At 38.1% G+C, this 18,090-nt stretch overlaps 1 protein-coding gene across 1 annotated transcript in view; it reads right to left on the bottom strand.

The window, feature by feature from the left end:
• CORIN (corin, serine peptidase) overlaps window positions 1-18,090 on the bottom strand; it is a 219,043-nt gene that overhangs the window by 170,321 nt on the left and 30,632 nt on the right. The window contains exon 3 of the mRNA XM_004268336.4: window positions 5,524-5,731. Coding sequence (XP_004268384.1) covers window positions 5,524-5,731 — 208 coding nt within the window. The remainder of the gene's footprint in view (window positions 1-5,523; window positions 5,732-18,090) is intronic.

The following is an 18,090-nucleotide window of genomic DNA, read 5'->3' as shown; positions in this document are numbered from 1 at the left end:
TCCATTTTTAAATGTTAACGATTTATTTCATGAGCAAAGTTTCTCTGCAAAGTATTAGAGGATGTGAGTAGGGTGATGATGATCAGCAATATCTCCTGGGTGTCTTCCAGAAGCAAAGCCAAGGCGGGACCTCTCAGGCCAGTTAACCCCGCTTCAGCTTTGATAAATTCATAGACCTATTATTTCAACCCAGAGGGAAAGGGTGACAGCTACATATCAAAAGCATGTGGCTGCAATGTTTGCTTCCTCTTCCAAACACAGAGATTTTAAGTGTATCCAAAAGTCATCCAGGGGCTTCCCTGGTGGCGCAGCGGTTGAGAGTCCGCCTGCCAATACAGGGAACACGGGTTCGTGTCCCGGTCCGGGAAGATCCCACATGCCGCAGAGCGGCTGGGCCCGTGAGCCATGGCCGCTGAGCCTGCGCGTCCGGAGCCTGTGCTCCGCAATGGGAGAGGCCACAACAGTGAGAGGCCCGCGTACCGCAAAAAAAAAAAAAAAAAAAAAAAAAGTCATCCAGAAACATGTTATTCTCCTGGCCTAGGAATTGTTCATCTCTCTCTACCTACATGCTGATATTTTTAAGCTATTCCTTCTAGCCCACATATTTTTAGGGCTACCTGAATTGTTTATCAGTCAAATCTCTATATTTTGAGTTATATTTCATTGAATCAATATAGTTATGGATTATCCTGTATTATAAGATATCCTTTAATTATCCTGTATTATAGTCCATGATACACACACTTATTTTTTAATAAATGAAACACTTAATGAAACTGTTTAATTAAACTGTTAAAGTTCATTGTTATATAATATAGTTGAGTACAGTTGAGGTCTCAAAGGGACAGGTTAAAAACCATACTACTTATACATCCCACTCTACCTTTTTTTTTTTTTTTGCGGTACGCGGGCCTCGCACTGTTGTGGCCTCTCCCGTTGCGGAGCACAGGCTCCGGAAGCGCAGGCTCAGCGGCCATGGCTCACGGGCCCAGCCGCTCCGCGGCATGTGGGATCTTCCCGGACAGGGGCACGAACCCACGTCCCCTGCATCGGCAGGCGGACTCTCAACCACTGCGCCACCAGGGAAGCCCCCTCTACTTTTTTAAATTGAAGTCTAAATGTTATTAAGTACCTATTTTCTCTAGGATGGAATATAAGCAATTCTCTATTATTTGAATAGTAGAGTAGTAGAGAAAATGAGTAGAACAAATGATCCAAAATAGTGAAATATAAGAAAAAAATGTTTGATATATAAAAATATAAGAATTATTTTCTACAATACATTTTACCTTTCTGAACTTATTTTACTTATTAAATTTAGCTTGCAGATCTCATGCACATGCTAAATGAAAGCAGGAAGCACTGGTCTGAAAGTACAATCATAAAATTAAATATAATTATGAATGTAATAAGATGTAGGACAAGTCCCTGAATGATACCTGAAAATTGACTATAAATTATTACCCACTGTAACAGAAAATGGAAAAATCTCCTATGAGAGCATTTCTCAGGATGAACCAGGTCAGGAGAAAAACAGATTTTACCTAAAAGTACCCTGAAGACTCTGGGCAGCTTAACTAGAATTTTACAACTGATTTAGCTGAGAGTAGAGATTGAATTATCAGAAAAAGGATGATCAAAATGAGTTAAGAGTCCCCTGGAGGCTGAATGCACTCTCTTTCATTGTCTTATATGAAATTTATATCAGTATATATAAATTTCATGGTAAAGAGAGAACTTTCATGTTAAAGAGAGAAACTCTTTTATATAAGTATATAAATTTATATAAGTATATATACACACTCCTGAGTCCATAGAGAAATTAAAGCAAAGAGATGTAAGTGAAATTGTTTGAAATTAGGGAGAAATGGAATCCAACTCCAGCAGCCTTAAGTATTCTACCTAATTTTCTTTTAATCCATGTAGTATCCTACATTTTTTCTAGAATCCTTCAATATTTAGCATATGTTAGAAATACTCTGTGCTCTCAATGTCATTAGTACTGCCCCTCCTTTCCAATTCACTGATAGCTATTGCTGACATTTACTGAGCTCTTCATAAAAACCCCTGCACTGTCATTTAATCCTCACGTGAACTTTGTAAAGCACAATGATTATCTCCATTTTACAGATAAGTGGGCTGAGACACGCAGCTCCAGAGCCTGTGTATTGAATGGCGACCCCCAAAAGGCACGTCCATGTCCTAACCTCGGGAACCTGTGAATGTGACCTTATTTGGAAAAATGGTCTTTGTAGCTGTAATTAAGTTAAAGACCTTGCGATGATGAGATCATCTTGGGTTATCTGGATGGGCCCTAAATCCACTGACAAGTGTCCTCACAAGAGCAGACGCACACAGACGAGAAGGCCATGTGAAGATAGAGGCAGAGACTGGAGTGATGTGGCCACAAGTCAAGAGTGATTGAAACCACCGGAAGGAAACTGGCAAAGAAAGGAAGTGAGCCTCTCCCCGGGACCCCTGGCACAGTCCCCACCAGACTTTGGACTTCTAGCTTCTAGAACTGTGAGATAATAAATTTCTGTTTAAGCCATCCAGCTTGTAGTAATTTGTTATGGCCGCCCTAGAAAATTAAGACAATCACCACGCTATAATGCCACTGTTCTAGGAACATAAAGGGCCTCTCTACTACCATGCCATAGTTTGACTCTTCGGAAAGATCTAACAGAGTTTCTCTCTTTACCATGAAAGTACCCTCTGCAAATGATTCTTTCAGGGGAAACATTTTCCTGAATGTGGTGTCTGTTAATAGTGCTTCTATACTTACTTCTACAATTCAGAATCTATTGTTTCTTTTCTACTCAGTTTTTATTTTACGGCAATGTAGGTTTTTTCCAGTTAAAATAATAAAAACCTTCTCTAGGTCCATCCACCACACTACAAATAACTCAATTTCATTTCCTTTTAAGGCTGAGTAATAGTCCATTGTATATATGTGCCACATCTTCTTTATCCAGTCATCTGTTGATGGACACTTAGGTTGCTTCCATGTCCTGGCTATTGTAAATAGAGCTGCAATGAACATTTTGGTACATGACTCTTTTTGAATTATGGTTTTCTCAGGGTATATGCCCAGTAGTGGGATTGCTGGGTCGTATGGCAGTTCAATTTGTAGTTTTTTAAGGAAACTCCATACTGTTCTCCACAGTGGCTGTATCAATTTACATTCCTACCAACAGTGCAAGAGGGTTCCCTTTTCTCCACACCCTCTCCAGCATTTATTGTTTGTAGATGTTTTGATGATGGCCATTCTGACCAGTGTGAGATGATAGTGAAGTAAGTCAGAAAGAGAAAAACAAATACTGTATGCTAACACATATATATGGAATCTAAAAAAAAAAAAAAAAAAAAAAAAAAATGGTCATGAAGAACCTAGGGGCAAGACGGGAATAAAGATGCAGACCTACTAGAGAATGGACGTGAGGATATGGGGAGGGCGAAGGGTAAGCTGGGACAAGGTGAGAGAGTGCCATGGACATATATACACTACCAAACGTAAAATAGATAGCTAGTGGGAAGCAGCCACATAGCACAGGGAGATCAGCTTGATGCTTTGTGACCACCTAGAGGGGTGGGATAGGGAGGGTGGGAGGAAGACGCAAGCGGTAGGGGATATGGGAACATATGTGTATGTATAACTGATTCACTTTGTTATAAAGCAGAAACGAACACACCATTGTAAAGCAATTATACTCCAATAAAGATGTTAAAAATAATAATAATAATAAAAACCTTTGTCTATTCAAAACTTTCTTTGTACATTAAATTAGTACAAATAACATGGAACCTATCTGTACTTAAAAATGCAATTCATTTTCTCATTACTACCTGAAAACTTCCTAACATTTTAATTCAGAAAATAATTGATGTTATATATGATTATGTACTTAACAGTGCTTTGAAATTTTAAAAAACTGTATACTTACTAATTCAGATATTCCATAACATACTTTTATTGATTTACTCTCACTGAAAATTATTACTTCAATATAATATAATATCGAAATTACATTATTTCAATATAATATAATATTGAAATTGTATTACTTCAAAAAGGTGGGAATGTGTTCAAAGGTACAAACTTCTAGTTATAAAATAAATAAGTCATGGAGATGTAATGTACAGCATGGTGACTATGGTTAATAATACCATATTGTTGGGCTTCCCTGGTGGTGCAGTGGTTGAGAGTCCACCTGCCGATGCAGGGGACATGGGTTCGTGCCCCAGTCCGGGAAGATCCCGCATGCCGCGGAGTGGCTAGGCCCGTGAGCCATGGCCACTGATCCTGAGCGTCCGGAGCCTGTGCTCCGCAACGGGAGAGGCCACAGCAGTGAGAGGCCCACGTACCGCAATAAAAAAATAAAAAAAATAAAAAACATGTTGTATATTTGAAAGTTAAGAGAGATCTCAAAAGTTCTCATCACAAGAAAAAAAATTTGTAACTGTATGGTGATGGATGTTAACTAGACCTATTGTAGTGATCACTTCACAATATACACATACATTGTATCTTTAGGTTGTACACCTGAGACTAATATAATGTTATATGTCAATTATACCTCAATTTAAAAAAAAAAAAGAAATGAGCTTACAAGACACATACACAAGTACACCGACTCACATGTTCTCCCCCACCCTCCCAAAAAAGAAAATTCTTTCTAATCCTATTCGATATTGTGCTGGACAGTCTCTGTTTGTCGCTTTGCATCTACCCTTCACCCTCCTCACCCTGCTCTGGGCTCCAGTGTGGACCGTAAGAATCACCCAGCATCTCACCCGTACCTGATTTAGATGAGATTTGGGACTTCTGAACTGATGATATTGGGATGAGATTTTGGATCTCATCTATTGCACTCATATCAATTGCTCACCCTTGCCCAATTGTTGTGGGTGAGTTCAGTCGGTAGGAGGCCCTGGCAGAGGAGAGGGCAAGAGGAGAGTGAGGTCAGGGCATCTATTCTTTCTTCTCTCTCCCTGCAGGACTGAAGGGCTGGCAGTGGCTGTGCCCCTCTGTCTCGAGTCACAGAACTTGGCTTGTTGGGAGACCCCCTGCCCACAACTACAGCTTTTTCCAGGTCTGCCTGCTCTTTGCCTCTTTCAAGTCTTGAGTAGTGGAACTGCATCGCATTATCATGAGACCCTGGTGCCTCTCATCCTTACTTGTTCTCTTAACCCTGCCCACACCGCCATAAATCATCTCTCCAAAAAAATCTTTTCCATCGCCCTTGGAGTGTGCTGTCTTCTACCAGACCCTCAGCGAAACAGCTACTGACTACCCCAGCTGATAACCTCCATCTAATAGCCTGAATGATTTCTTCCCATAAATCAAATTATCCCAGATTTCCCAAAAATGTCTACTTCAAAAGGATTACAACTGGTGTGGGATTTTTTTTTTCCTTTAACAACAACCAAAATAAAAGTGGGTAGCTCGGGATGGTTTTGTTCTTCTCAGACACTTCTGCTACCACTGACTCTTATCACTGAATGCTTTTCATTCCAAAATACCTGTCATCACCGTCACCGATGCACTCGGGGAAGGCAAGGCTGCAGCCGAAAAGCATGATATGTTGATAGCAACCAAGGCGATGGAGGTACATGAAGAACTTGAGGAACTTCTCCATTTCCATGTTTTTGACAATAGAGAGGAGAGGTGTCAGCGTGGTGTGGTAGGGCAGCATCTGACACTGGCTGTGAGTGATGTTCATGCAGGCACCTGAGAAGGCAAGACAATTATGTTTAGGAAAAGACACATTAGAATTATATGTTTATAAACTCATTTGATATGATAGACTAATGTGTTCATACAATAAAATATATTCTGTAAGTCAGAATGATTATAGATATACAGTAAGGCACATACATACATAGCAGCATTATTTATAATTGCCAAGATATGGAAGCAACCTAAGTGTCCATCAACAGATGAATCAATAAAGATGTGGTGTATATATATATATACACCACGTCTGTATTGTATAATACGGGAAATATAACCAATATTTTATAGTATCTATAAATGGAGTGTAACCTTTAAAAATCGTATAAAAATAAATTTTTTAAAAAGAAAGCAAGAAAAAAGTGTGTGTGTGTGTGTGTGTGTGTGTGTGTGTGTGTGTGTGTGGTCATGAAATCAAGCTGCCAATACTCACATCTGTGTGCTGGGAAAATGTGTGGAAAAATACACTCTCACACCTAGCCAATGGGCAATCACTATTCTGGATCACAGCTGGGAAGGGCAATATGTATCAAAAAAATATTTTAAACATGCATAGCCTTTGACACTGTAATATTTCTAAAAATTTATAAGGAATTAATCATGGTTGTGCACATGGATTTATCTACAGGGATCTTCATCTCTGCACAGTTTATACTTTTTAAAAGATAGCAATCACCTAAACATTCAACAAAGGGAACTGGTTTAAAATATTATGGAACAAACAACAGAATGCTCAGCTACATGAAAGATGCCTTAGAAGACTATTAATCACATAGAATGAGGCTCATAATAAATAAAAATTGCAAATCACAAAACAATATGTATACCATGATCCTGTCTTTAAAAATACACGATTATTCAAGGATTTCCAACCCTGCCCATGTTTAGGGTCAGCTCAGAGACTCTGACCTCATTTTCTTCCAAGCTGGCTCTCCCGAGCATTACCACCTCCATGGCCTTTCCTTCTCCTTCATGCCATAAATTTGCACGGTTGGCCAAAAACTTAAGGGCATGACATTTTTTTGGACCTCATCAAACTCATAATACAAAAAGGGAAATAAAAGAATCAGAAAAGAAGAAAAATCCAGATTAAAATCTGTATATAGAACACAGATAGACATAAACATGAATTCAGCTTTGCATGAGGGCCGAGGTGGGGAATTCGGGGCAAGTTTCACAAGTATGACACTCAAATCTTTTAGGAGGGAAGTTAAAATGCATTTCAGTTTGGGGAGCATTAGAGGCTGGAAGAAGGTATAGAGAGTAGACTTCAAAATGACACAATTATATGTATTGTGCTATAAGCAGAAAAGCTTGCTTAGAGGAGCTAAGAGTAAATTTATCTCCAACAAAAATATGAAACCATTCATGAAGAATTCAGTATCAAGAAAACATTTATTACAAATCAAGCTTGTGCCAGGCACCACAACAGGTACTCAGATCTCCTAGTTCAGAATTATCTCATTTTCACAACCCAGTAAAGTGATATCATATCTATATTACACATGAGGAAATTCAATATCAGAAACCCTAAGACATCTGCCCAGGAGTGCACAGCTATTATGTGGAAATTCCAGATCTTCAAAGCTATACTTTCTGAGAAATTTCCATTTGGAGCCATCCTACGCTAATGCAAAGGGGGTTATGATGTGAAAAACAGTTCTTTAAGAAGTTAATTCCTAATGGCCCATGAAAGGAAGAGGCTAAAGAGCACATAGTGATAAATCACATAGTCTGTATTTAAATGCATAGATAATATACCATGTGTTCTGATCACATTATCATTCATTTTACATTGCATTATTTTCTTTAGGGGTCATCAGCTTTGGGGTTTATACACTTGATTATAAACCATATTTGGTGAGATGACCAAAAGGCTCATTTACCCCACCGAGGCAAAGAAAACACAACACCGAGAGAGCATTTGAAAAATACATGATAATGAGGAAAATCATATTTTGGTTGGCTATACTATGTTCATGGAAGTGTGAGTTGCACAAAAGAGATTTCCTAATAGCAAATTCCCTTGGGAAAAGAGAAAATGATAAAATAATAGTCTGAAACCTTAAAATATGTCTCAAAATAATTGGTATGGACAAAAATAATAATGTCTTATATTTATAAAATGGTTTTCTAAAGTTTTCCAAACCACTCTTATTAGGATTATAATCTCTCATTATAAATGAAGAAACTAAGGCTCTCATAGGTATGTAGGTAGATAGAAAGGTGATGGATGGATGGACGGGATGGGTAGACAAATAGGTAGCCAGGGAGACAGACAAAAAGTGATTTGCAGGGACTTCCCTGGTGGCGCAGTGGTTAAGAATCCACCTGCCAATGCAGGGCACACAGGTTCAATCCCTGGTCCAGGAAGATACCACATGCCACAGAGCAACTAAGCCCATGCACCACAACTACTGAGCCTGTGCTCTAGAGCCCGAGAGCCACAACTATTGAGCCCACGCGCTGCAACTACTGAAGCTTGTGTGCCTAGAGCCCATGCTCTGCAACAAGAGAAGCCACCACAATAAGCCCGCGCACCACAGTGAAGAGTAGCTGTGGTGTACCTGCTCGCAGCCACTAGAGAAAGCCTGTGCAGCCAAAGATAAATAAATTAATTATTTTAAAAAGTGATTTGCAGACGGACACCCAGTCAGTAACAGAAGCAGAACTGATACATGTGTCCTCCACCTCTTAGGACAACATTCTTCCCACTATACCGCAGCTGTCAATAGCAGAGCAAATGCCAAAGCAAATCAAAAGAGCAAGAATTCAATGTAGAGTGAACAATCAGGGAAGATTTAATGAAGAGGAAGAACTTGATTTGCTGGTTGAAAGATATCTAAGGTCTGGACTGGCAGAAGGGTTAAAAACTGTAAGAGAAGCATTGACATATATACACTACCAAATGTAAAATAGATAGCTAGTGGGAAGCAGCCGCATAGCACAGGGAGATCAGGTTGGTGGTTTGTGTCCACCTAGAGGGGTGGGATAGGGAGGGTGGGAGGGAGACGCAAGAGGGAGGGGATATAGGGACATATGGATACATATAGCTGATTCACTTTGTAATACAGCAGAAACTAACAACATTGTAAAGCAATTATACTCCAATAAAGATGTTAAAAAAAAAAAACAAAACAGGGTACTTAACGAGTGGTAGAGAAAAATTACTACAAAGACAGAATCATAATTGCATGTAACACAGAATGACCAAAACACTTGAATCTGGGCAGAAAGGTTCAACAAACTTAGCTGAGAATTTGCTAACAGCCAACAAATATAAAAGGGAATTACTCTTTAAGACTGTTGATTTCAGGCCTTTTATATTCAAGTAACTGTGTAAATTTCCTATCATTCCTACTGTCTCAACCTGTGTGTCAAATATTCTTTTTTCCCAGAATGTTCCATTATCTTTGAAACATGTAACTCCAGTTTTGTATTTGTGCACATTCTCACGAGGGGCAAATGAGTTTTCATAAGTCAGCTACATGCTGGGCACCAGGCAGAGTCATTTCTCTGAGGGGAAAGGGAAGGGCACTTTTGGAAATGGACTCATTTGTTGCTGCTCCCTCTAATTTGGTTTTCATAGGGTAAAGAAAAGGGTGGAATGTTTGTTTTTCTTCCCTGAGAATTTACTACTGAGTCTAATAGAAATTAGAAGTCAGGGTTGCTACATAAGAATGTATGAAAAATACAATAGATGTAATTAACCATAGCGTTCCTATAGACATCATAATGTGTCTTTTAAATAATAGTTACTTTAAATTGGGGAACTTGGGGAGGAGAAGTTAGAAACAGATCTGAAGAGCAAAATTGCTTCCTGATTCGATGGATTTCTGGTGAAGCAGAAATATTTATTCTAATTAGCTCTTAAATTCTAAAACAGCACTACTAATAAGGCACGATTTAATAACAAATTTTCAGAGTATGCACTGATTACAAGATAGGTCCCAATTTCAGAAAAAAATTAAATATGAAAAATAAAATGCTGCTTGCATTTGAGAAGATGAGTTTTTGATTTTTTGTTTTGTTTTCTTAATCTGACTCAGTTGTTTCTAGATCAAACTGGGCCTTTCTATACTTATATCACATTGCTAATACTTCTAGATGCAGTAATTAGGAAGGAAAGATGGGTCTGTTTTAAGAGCTTTCCTTATGTTCATTTGGAAATTATGATAAATTCTGTGTTGTCTACTTCTGGAATTAGGTAATGTGGAGTTAGAAATTAGTTTCTTATATGCTTTTTTTTAATGTAAAATTAACTTAAGAAACTTCTGACTTACACAGAATTTATTTCAACACTGGGTTCTTTTAAAAATCCATTAAAATCAAATAAAAATCATTTTTAAATAAAAGCAAAATAGTATCTAAACCATAATGATTATAACAGATAATAGTGTTATTAGACAGGAAAAATCTTCTTAAATTAAAAATCATGAAATATCAACTTTCTAAAGTACTTTGCTATCTTTTGTCTAATAACCTAACAGGAAAACTTGGTAACCTTTCTGACTTCCTATTTATGATTTCACACTTAATTGAAGGACTACTGGTAAAGATTCCACGGTAACAGGAGGCAATATTTTAACAGAGCATGGTTGGTTTGCCCTAACTTAGCTAAACTGACTTATTTTAACTCATGAATTTGCTTCACAGGATTTCCTCGTGGAGGCTTCTACATTTGTCTTACTTCCACATCCTGAGAATTCGATGGGGCTGTAAAGGAGAGTTCTCTGTACACAGCCCTTTTCAGTGGTTTGGGAAGAAAGTCATGGCAGGGTTGGCCTCTTCACACGTTTTCCTTTTCATTTCTGCCATCCGGTCTGTCAAATTTTGTTGTTGTTTTCCCAGATTATATCTTTTATTCCCACCTCTACAGTTTAAATCCCAACCTTTTATGGTTATATCTCCCACTTTTATCTGAATATTTTTGCCCTCAATATTTACTGTAAAACTGTAACACTCCTGGCATTGTTCTTGGCCCTTCCACATACATTGGCTCATTTGCCCTCCTCACAAGTTACTCTGTTTCACAGCTGAGGAAACAAGGTTAAGTAATTTCCCACAAGATGCACACAGCTAAACCTAAATATCCATCAACAGAGGCATGGATAAAGAGGATGTAGTATAGATACAATGGAAAATTACTCAGCCATAAAAAAAGAATGAAATAATGCCATTTGCAGCAACATGGATGGACATAGAGATTATCATGATAAGTGAAGTAAGCCAGACAGAGGAAAATAAATATATGATATCACTTACATGTGGAATCTAAAAAATAATTGATACAAATGAACTTATTTACAAAACAGAAATAGACTCACAGACACAGAAAAAAAAGACTTATGGTTACCAAAGGGGAAAAGGTGGGGAGGGACAAATTAGGAATTTGGGATTAACATATATACACTATTATACATAAAATAGATAAACAATAAGGACCTACTGTATGGCACAGGGAACTATATCCAATATCTTATAATAATCTGTAATGGAAAAGAATCTGAAAATATATATATATAAAACACACACACACATATATAACTGAATCACTTTGTTGTACATCTGAAACTAACACAACATTGTAAATCAACTATACTTCAATAAAAAAATATTTTAAGTTAAAAAAGTTAAAGATTCACACAGCTAATAATGTCAAAGCTGAAATTCAACTCGTCATCCTAACCCAAATCCAAGTCTCTTTCCATCAACAGCTGTGTCCATAATCCAAACATTATAGTTGAAGACATCGTCTCCCCTGAATTTTTCTTTTTTTTGTTAAAGTTATTGTGACACAGTACTGCTCATTTTTACTTATTTATTTTTAAATTTATTTATTTATTTTGGCTGCGTTGGGTCTTCACTGCTGTGCGTGGGCTTTCTCTAGTTGCAGTGAGTGGGGGCTACTCTTTGTTGCAGTGCACGGGCTTCTCATTGCAGTGGCTTCTCTTGTTGAGGAGCACAGGCTCTAGGCACGTGGGCTTCAGTAGTTGTTGCACACGGGCTCACTAGCTGTACTTCACGGGCTCTAGAGCGCAGGCTCAGTAGTTGTGGCACATGGGCTCAGTAGTTGTGGTTCGCGGGCTCTAGAGTGCAGGCTCAGTAGTTGTGGTGCACAGGCTTAGTTGCTCCACGGCATGTGGGATCTTCCTGGACCAGGGCTCGAACCCGTGTCTCCTGCATTGGCAGGCTGATTCTTAACTACTGTGCCACCAGGGAAGCCCCTCCCCTGAATTTCTACCACCCTCAGTGGGGCCCCATGAGATCCATGGAGGCAGGTGGGGTCTTTTTTACTACTCATTCAACAAATACTTATTGAGCTCCTACTCTGTGTCAGGCACCGCTCTAGGTGCAGAGCAAATGACATGATACAAAACAAAGTCCCTGCCCTTATGGAGCTTATAGTCTAGTCAGGCGAGACAAAAAACAAACACAAATAAATATTGTCTGGCATTGATATACATAGTCATAGTCCTAATGCTCAGCAAGAAACAAAGAAGCAGATGTGCCTTTTTAAGGAGAGACTAATATCACAATAAATCTATTCTTACTAGGACAGGACAAAGGACTATTAGTTTTGAAAGTGAACTCCTTCCTTAAGAAATGTACCAGGGCTTCCCTGGTGGCGCAGTGGTTGAGGGTCCGCCTGCCGATGCAGGGGACGCGGGTTCGTGCCCCGGTCCGGGAAGATCCCACATGCCGCCAAGTGGCTGGGCCCGTGAGCCATGGCCACTGAGCCTGTGCGTCCGGAGCCTGTGCTCCGCAGTGGGAGAGGCCACAGCAGTGAGAGGCCCGCGTACCGCAAAAAAATAAAAAAAATAAAAAATAAATAAATGTACCAGAATTAAATATTCAAGCAGCACCAATATGTATTATAAAATTCAGATGCCAGTCTTTTGATTTCCAATAATTCATATTCATGCTCAAGCATTTTGCTTGTTGCATCCTGTCTTCATTGTTCCTATTATAATATTTAAGTTGTCATCATTTCATATTTACTACAGATTCACAGCCATCAAATAAGAACATCAAAGGGAAGCAAGTGCCTTCCCTCCACTAGATTAATCATAGCAGCTCAGTTCCGGGGGTAAGAAGCCACAGCAAAGGCCTGCTTCAGAGAACCCGCCTTCTCGGGGGACAGCAAAAGTTCCCATAAGCATCCCATTCAAAGTACTCCTGGGCCTCACTATAACATGATCCTAATTTGTTTTCATTATAACAATAGGACTGCCTGTTAAGATCTTGTTTATTTATGTGTTTATTCTCAGTATCCTTCCACATCCAAGTAGACACCTTGTCTTGTGACTAGAAACCACTGGATACCAAAGAGTATACACCCAATAGTTATTCACTGAATGAATGAGATTAAATGGAACAATGTCTTCACTACAAGATTTCTTATTGAACAAGATGGAATTAGACATGAAAAAGGCCAGTATATATGAGACCCTAGGGCACTAATGTTGATGGCTAATATTGCTACAAATATTTTTAACAATCTGTCCCCTAGAACTTACCACGGCATAGGGAACCATCCCATACTGTTCCCTCCACCAGACTGATTCCTATCTTGGACTCCACTCTGGACTATAGTGCAGTAGTTGAAAGTAAAAGAGCAGGAATTACCCTTCGATCCTGTAAAAGGCAAATGTCCCATTATCCTTAGGCATACTCAATTCTTCTAGCATGAGACCTCACCATAGTAGAGGGAAAAAAAGGAAGTTGTGCTTACAAGCTGTAAAGGCTGGAGAAAGATGAATAGATGAGCACCTTTATGCCGGAGCTGCAAAGAGCTCTGAGGAAAGTGTGGGTAAAAATGATGGCTATGGCTGCCAAGACTAGGCTCAAACACTGTAAGCTATGAGAGTTAAGTAAAAGCCAGCTACTCCCAGACTGAGACACAGAAGCCAAAATCTACCTTGAGCCTCGGTCCCACCCACCAGGCTGTGTGACCTTGGGGAAATTACTTCACGTCTTAAAACCTCCTAATCTGTAAAGTAGCAATAATGATGTGAATGAGAGGTTGTGAGGATCAAATTTGTCAACAGAGATAAAAAGCTTATCAAAGTCCTCATACTGCTGATGTTCAACTGATATTTCAACAGCATTGGTGTCTCCAGCAAGAAAAAATATACGATTCAGAGAGAGGATAGGATGAGATGAGCTTACTTTGCAGTAAAAGCCTAAATAAACCATTAGTATCTATTCAAGTTCTCTCTTAATAAAAAACACATCTTAAATTTCATTTCCACTTATTGTTTTATAGTAAAATAAAACAATTTAAAGCTAAGGAAATAGATGAAAAAAATCCTTGAGTACTTTCTAGTCTGAATGTTTGCTAAGTATTTTATATACAGCATTTTATCTAACCCTCCCACAAGTCTATGAAAAAGCTGTTTTTATTCACATTTTACGGATATTGAGACAGATTCAATGAGGGTGAGAAAGTATTCAAGGTTACATAGATGGTAAGTTGTAGAGTTGAAATTAAAATCAAGTCATGCTGATCCCATAATCTGTTCCTGTCTACTGTATCATTCTGTCAAGATACCATTAATTTTAAACATCGTAAACTTACTTCATTCATTGTAAAATATTTAGATGAATATCTTTGAATTCAAGCAATAGAGCTGCTTCTCCATGATTAGTAAGCACTAAACCTTCTCAAAGAAAACACTGAATCTGCTATTAAAAACAGGTTGCCCATCCTCACTGAGGGACGAATTGTATTGGGAATGCTTAGTGTCTATTCCTGGCTGTATTATGAAGTCCACCCAGGTCAGGACTACATCAGCAGAGTGAAATAATGAAGATCATTCTCTAGTCTAGATAACTCACACGAAAAGTAACATTTTGCGAGAAGGATTTCTGGGACAAACCAATTTAAAAGGATATCGTGTACATTGGAAGATCCGCAAGGGGGTTACAGTAGGATAAGAAGGAACAGAAAGTTACAGACAGGACCTCTCTATGAAGATCCTGGCTTTTTAACTAACTCTAAACATCTGTGAATCTGAACATATTAACTATTTTGTTTCTCATAAGAGAAAATCAAAGAGACAAAAGGCACACTTTCTTAATGAGTCATCTGTGACATTTGTAAAAAGTCTTTGTAGACATAATCAAGGCATAGGTAAGCCAATGTCTTGCTAACTTACACTCACACAAAAGAAGTTGAGTACCAAGGATAACGCTGTGTAAATTATCAGACTTAAGTAAGAACTAGCTACTCTTGCCAGGAGAAACATGAGGTTTAGGGTTTAATGTTCTCTACACAGTTACATTTATTCCAGACCTAACATTTTTAATGCAACCTCAAGCCTCTTGGTGAAGTCTTTTGCCAATCTTCAAGCTTTCACAGTCGATATATATATATAAATATATATATATATATCTCATTCTCTCCTGTCATTCATACACATATCCATACCACCTGATTCTAAGATGTTTAAATGGTAGCTAAATGCTCATAACTTGATGGAACTCATTCATTCAACAAATTCAATGCTTTGACACAGTGAGAGGCCTATATTTTATTGTAAATTGATTATTCACATTCCATAGAACTAAGTAAGATGTAACATTTCAGCTGTCACATCTCCATCTACCAGTCATTTTTCATTAATTTTAAAAGAACTAGATTGTGTCCCCATATAATTATCTATCTTAAGATTATGAATGATTGAATAATAAAAATAATTCAAATTGCTATGGTGCTTTCAAGTTTGTAAAACACCTTTCCCATACTCAGTATGATGGTTCCACAGTCTGATTCAAATTCTCCTTTATTTGTCTCTATTTATGTGGCCTTTGACAAGTTACTGAAATTCTCTGTTTATCAGTTTCCTCATCTGTAAAATGAAGATAAAAATATCTGTGTTATGGGGTTAGTGTCAGGATTAAATGGTATTTACAAATGCCTATCATTAGCACATATGATAAACTATAAAAGTGTTTGCTATTATTATTATCTCATTTGTGATTCACCGAAACTCTGAACTAGACGGGAGAGAGATTTGTATCTATGTTACGTAAGCAGGAATACTGAGACAGAGACATTAAGCTTTCATTCTGCGCTCTTCCTATATATATAGGATCAAAATTCAAGGTTTCATCAATTGGTTTGGCTTACTTGTAAAATAAAATAATGCTGGGTATTATTTTTTAAAACACTCATTGTTTAAAAACATTAGTTATTCATTGAGAAAATATTTAAGTCTCTATTAAATAAAGGCACTGGGCTTGGTGCTGTGAAATTAAAAAATAAGAACTTGAAATTAGACCACATTTTATTTATTTAGCCAAATTGTACTTTAATACAATTTATTTTATTTTATTTATTTAGCCAAATTGTACTTTAATACATATGAAAATTATTTGTTTTTTAATACCAAGAATGGTACAAATAAATTCTATAATGATGAGAGTATAAGAAATCACTTAGTGGTACATCATGTTCATTGATGTCAGAGTTTATTGTAAAAATCATTACCTTACTTGTGGGTAGTTTTAAACTTCGCTGTTCAAAAACATAATGAGATTTCAGTGGATTTCCCAGCTGTATGTAGTTTTATTGGGAATCACACTTCAGGTTTAGTAACAGTCAAAACTTAAGTAACAGAAGAATAAATGACAGGGCAAACCTGCATACTAAGGTCTGTATTCTACCAGCTAGGTATTGTGATTCTTAATAGATTTATAAAATGCTCACTCAGATTACCCTTTTTAACCCAGAATACACTAAATTTAAAATCTGTAACAAGTCAGCCTCAAGTTGAGCTGACATTTACCTTTTTATTCTCTGAATTTACAAAGGAAGATTTTACAGGGTATAAGATCGTAAAGGACGGTGTGTTCTACATACTCAAAAGGAAATTTTTTTTTGGCCACACCCATGGCATGTGGGATCTTAGTTCCCCAACCAGGGATAGAACCCGTGCCCCCTGCAGTGGAAGTGCAGAGTCCTAACCACTGGACCGCCAGGGAATTCCCTCAAAAGGAAATGTTTACAATAAATTTCTAGTACTATTTTTTGGAATGCATATGACATACTATTTCTTTTTAATAAATATACCTTTTATCTTATGACAAGGCAATGTAATATTAGAAAGCAAAACATGAGCAACCACTCAACAAAAAAGAGGGAGGGAGGAGTGGAATGGTTCTTATTAGTTATATCCTCAGCATTACCTCCCCATCCTTAACTAAATAGCAGCCATGAAGTTTGGGAGGCCTTTCCCTACCCCCAGCTCCAGGTATGGGTCCTGACTGGCCAATGACAATCAGCTCATGGCATTGCCTGGCACTGTGCTTAGTTCAAGGGCAGATAGGAGAATGAAGTTGGCCCCATCACAGTAAAAACCCAGGAGTAGAACAGGCTGCATAATTTAAGCATACTCCGGATAAAATGAAAATGAGGGGTCCCTTGGTCAAAAATTATTTTTATATTATTTTATTTATTTATATCATTCATAACATTTATATTTATATTATTGCTAATAATTTGAACAAGGTGACAGCATAACATTAAACAGAGTATGGAGTCCGTCTATGCTCAGGGCTCTGTGCAATGGCACAGGTCGGCATGCTTAGGAAGCCGGCTGATCATCAGAGAAGAGTCCTCCCTCCAGGAACCTCTACAGCTCTCCACATAGGGACATTTGAGCAGCAGGCCCAGGATCTCTCTATAACTTTTGGTAAGAATTAAAGGTGATCAGTTTACGAGTGTTGGGGCCTCTGATTCTGAGGACTTCTGTTTTTGTATATGACTTGAACATGTCAGAGGCAGAGATAACCAAACACACAAGCAACCCTGGCTTTGTCCACACATTCAAGCACTGCATAAAAGGAGTGCCTCTTCCTGGGAAACCAGATGTGTCTGCACACTGCATTTCACCTCCAACTTGCAGAGTCACACATGTCTCCAGGGAAACTGCCCACACTCGCGACTGGTGAGGGGCCCATGCTCTGTCCTTCTAAGTAGCCGCTTCTCTCCCAAGGTTAGCAAGGACGGAAATCATGGTCTAGTGCCAGTGTTCCAACTACTGTGCTGAAATATTTGCTGCCTTATACCTGCTTCTAAATTATAGTGTACAGAGCAAGGCTAATCTATCACAAATCGGTCATTTTGAGTCCTTGATACATAAAGAGTTTCTCAAAAAAAACATTAATGACTATATTGTATCTTCACTATGGATCGATTAGGGGAATTTGGTCAGATTAAAGCTGAAGACATTTGTTGGGCATTAAAGATTTTCTTCTTTATCAAGAAGATATTAACGAGAAATTTTGGACTAGTTTCTTCCGAAGTGTTACCAACTATAGTAGATAATATCAATACATTTGTCAGATGA

Source organism: Orcinus orca, chromosome 4, assembly GCF_937001465.1.
Source record: "Orcinus orca chromosome 4, mOrcOrc1.1, whole genome shotgun sequence".
NCBI classification, from domain to species: Eukaryota; Metazoa; Chordata; class Mammalia; order Artiodactyla; family Delphinidae; genus Orcinus; species Orcinus orca.
This window is presented reverse-complemented; position numbering and strand designations above follow the sequence as displayed.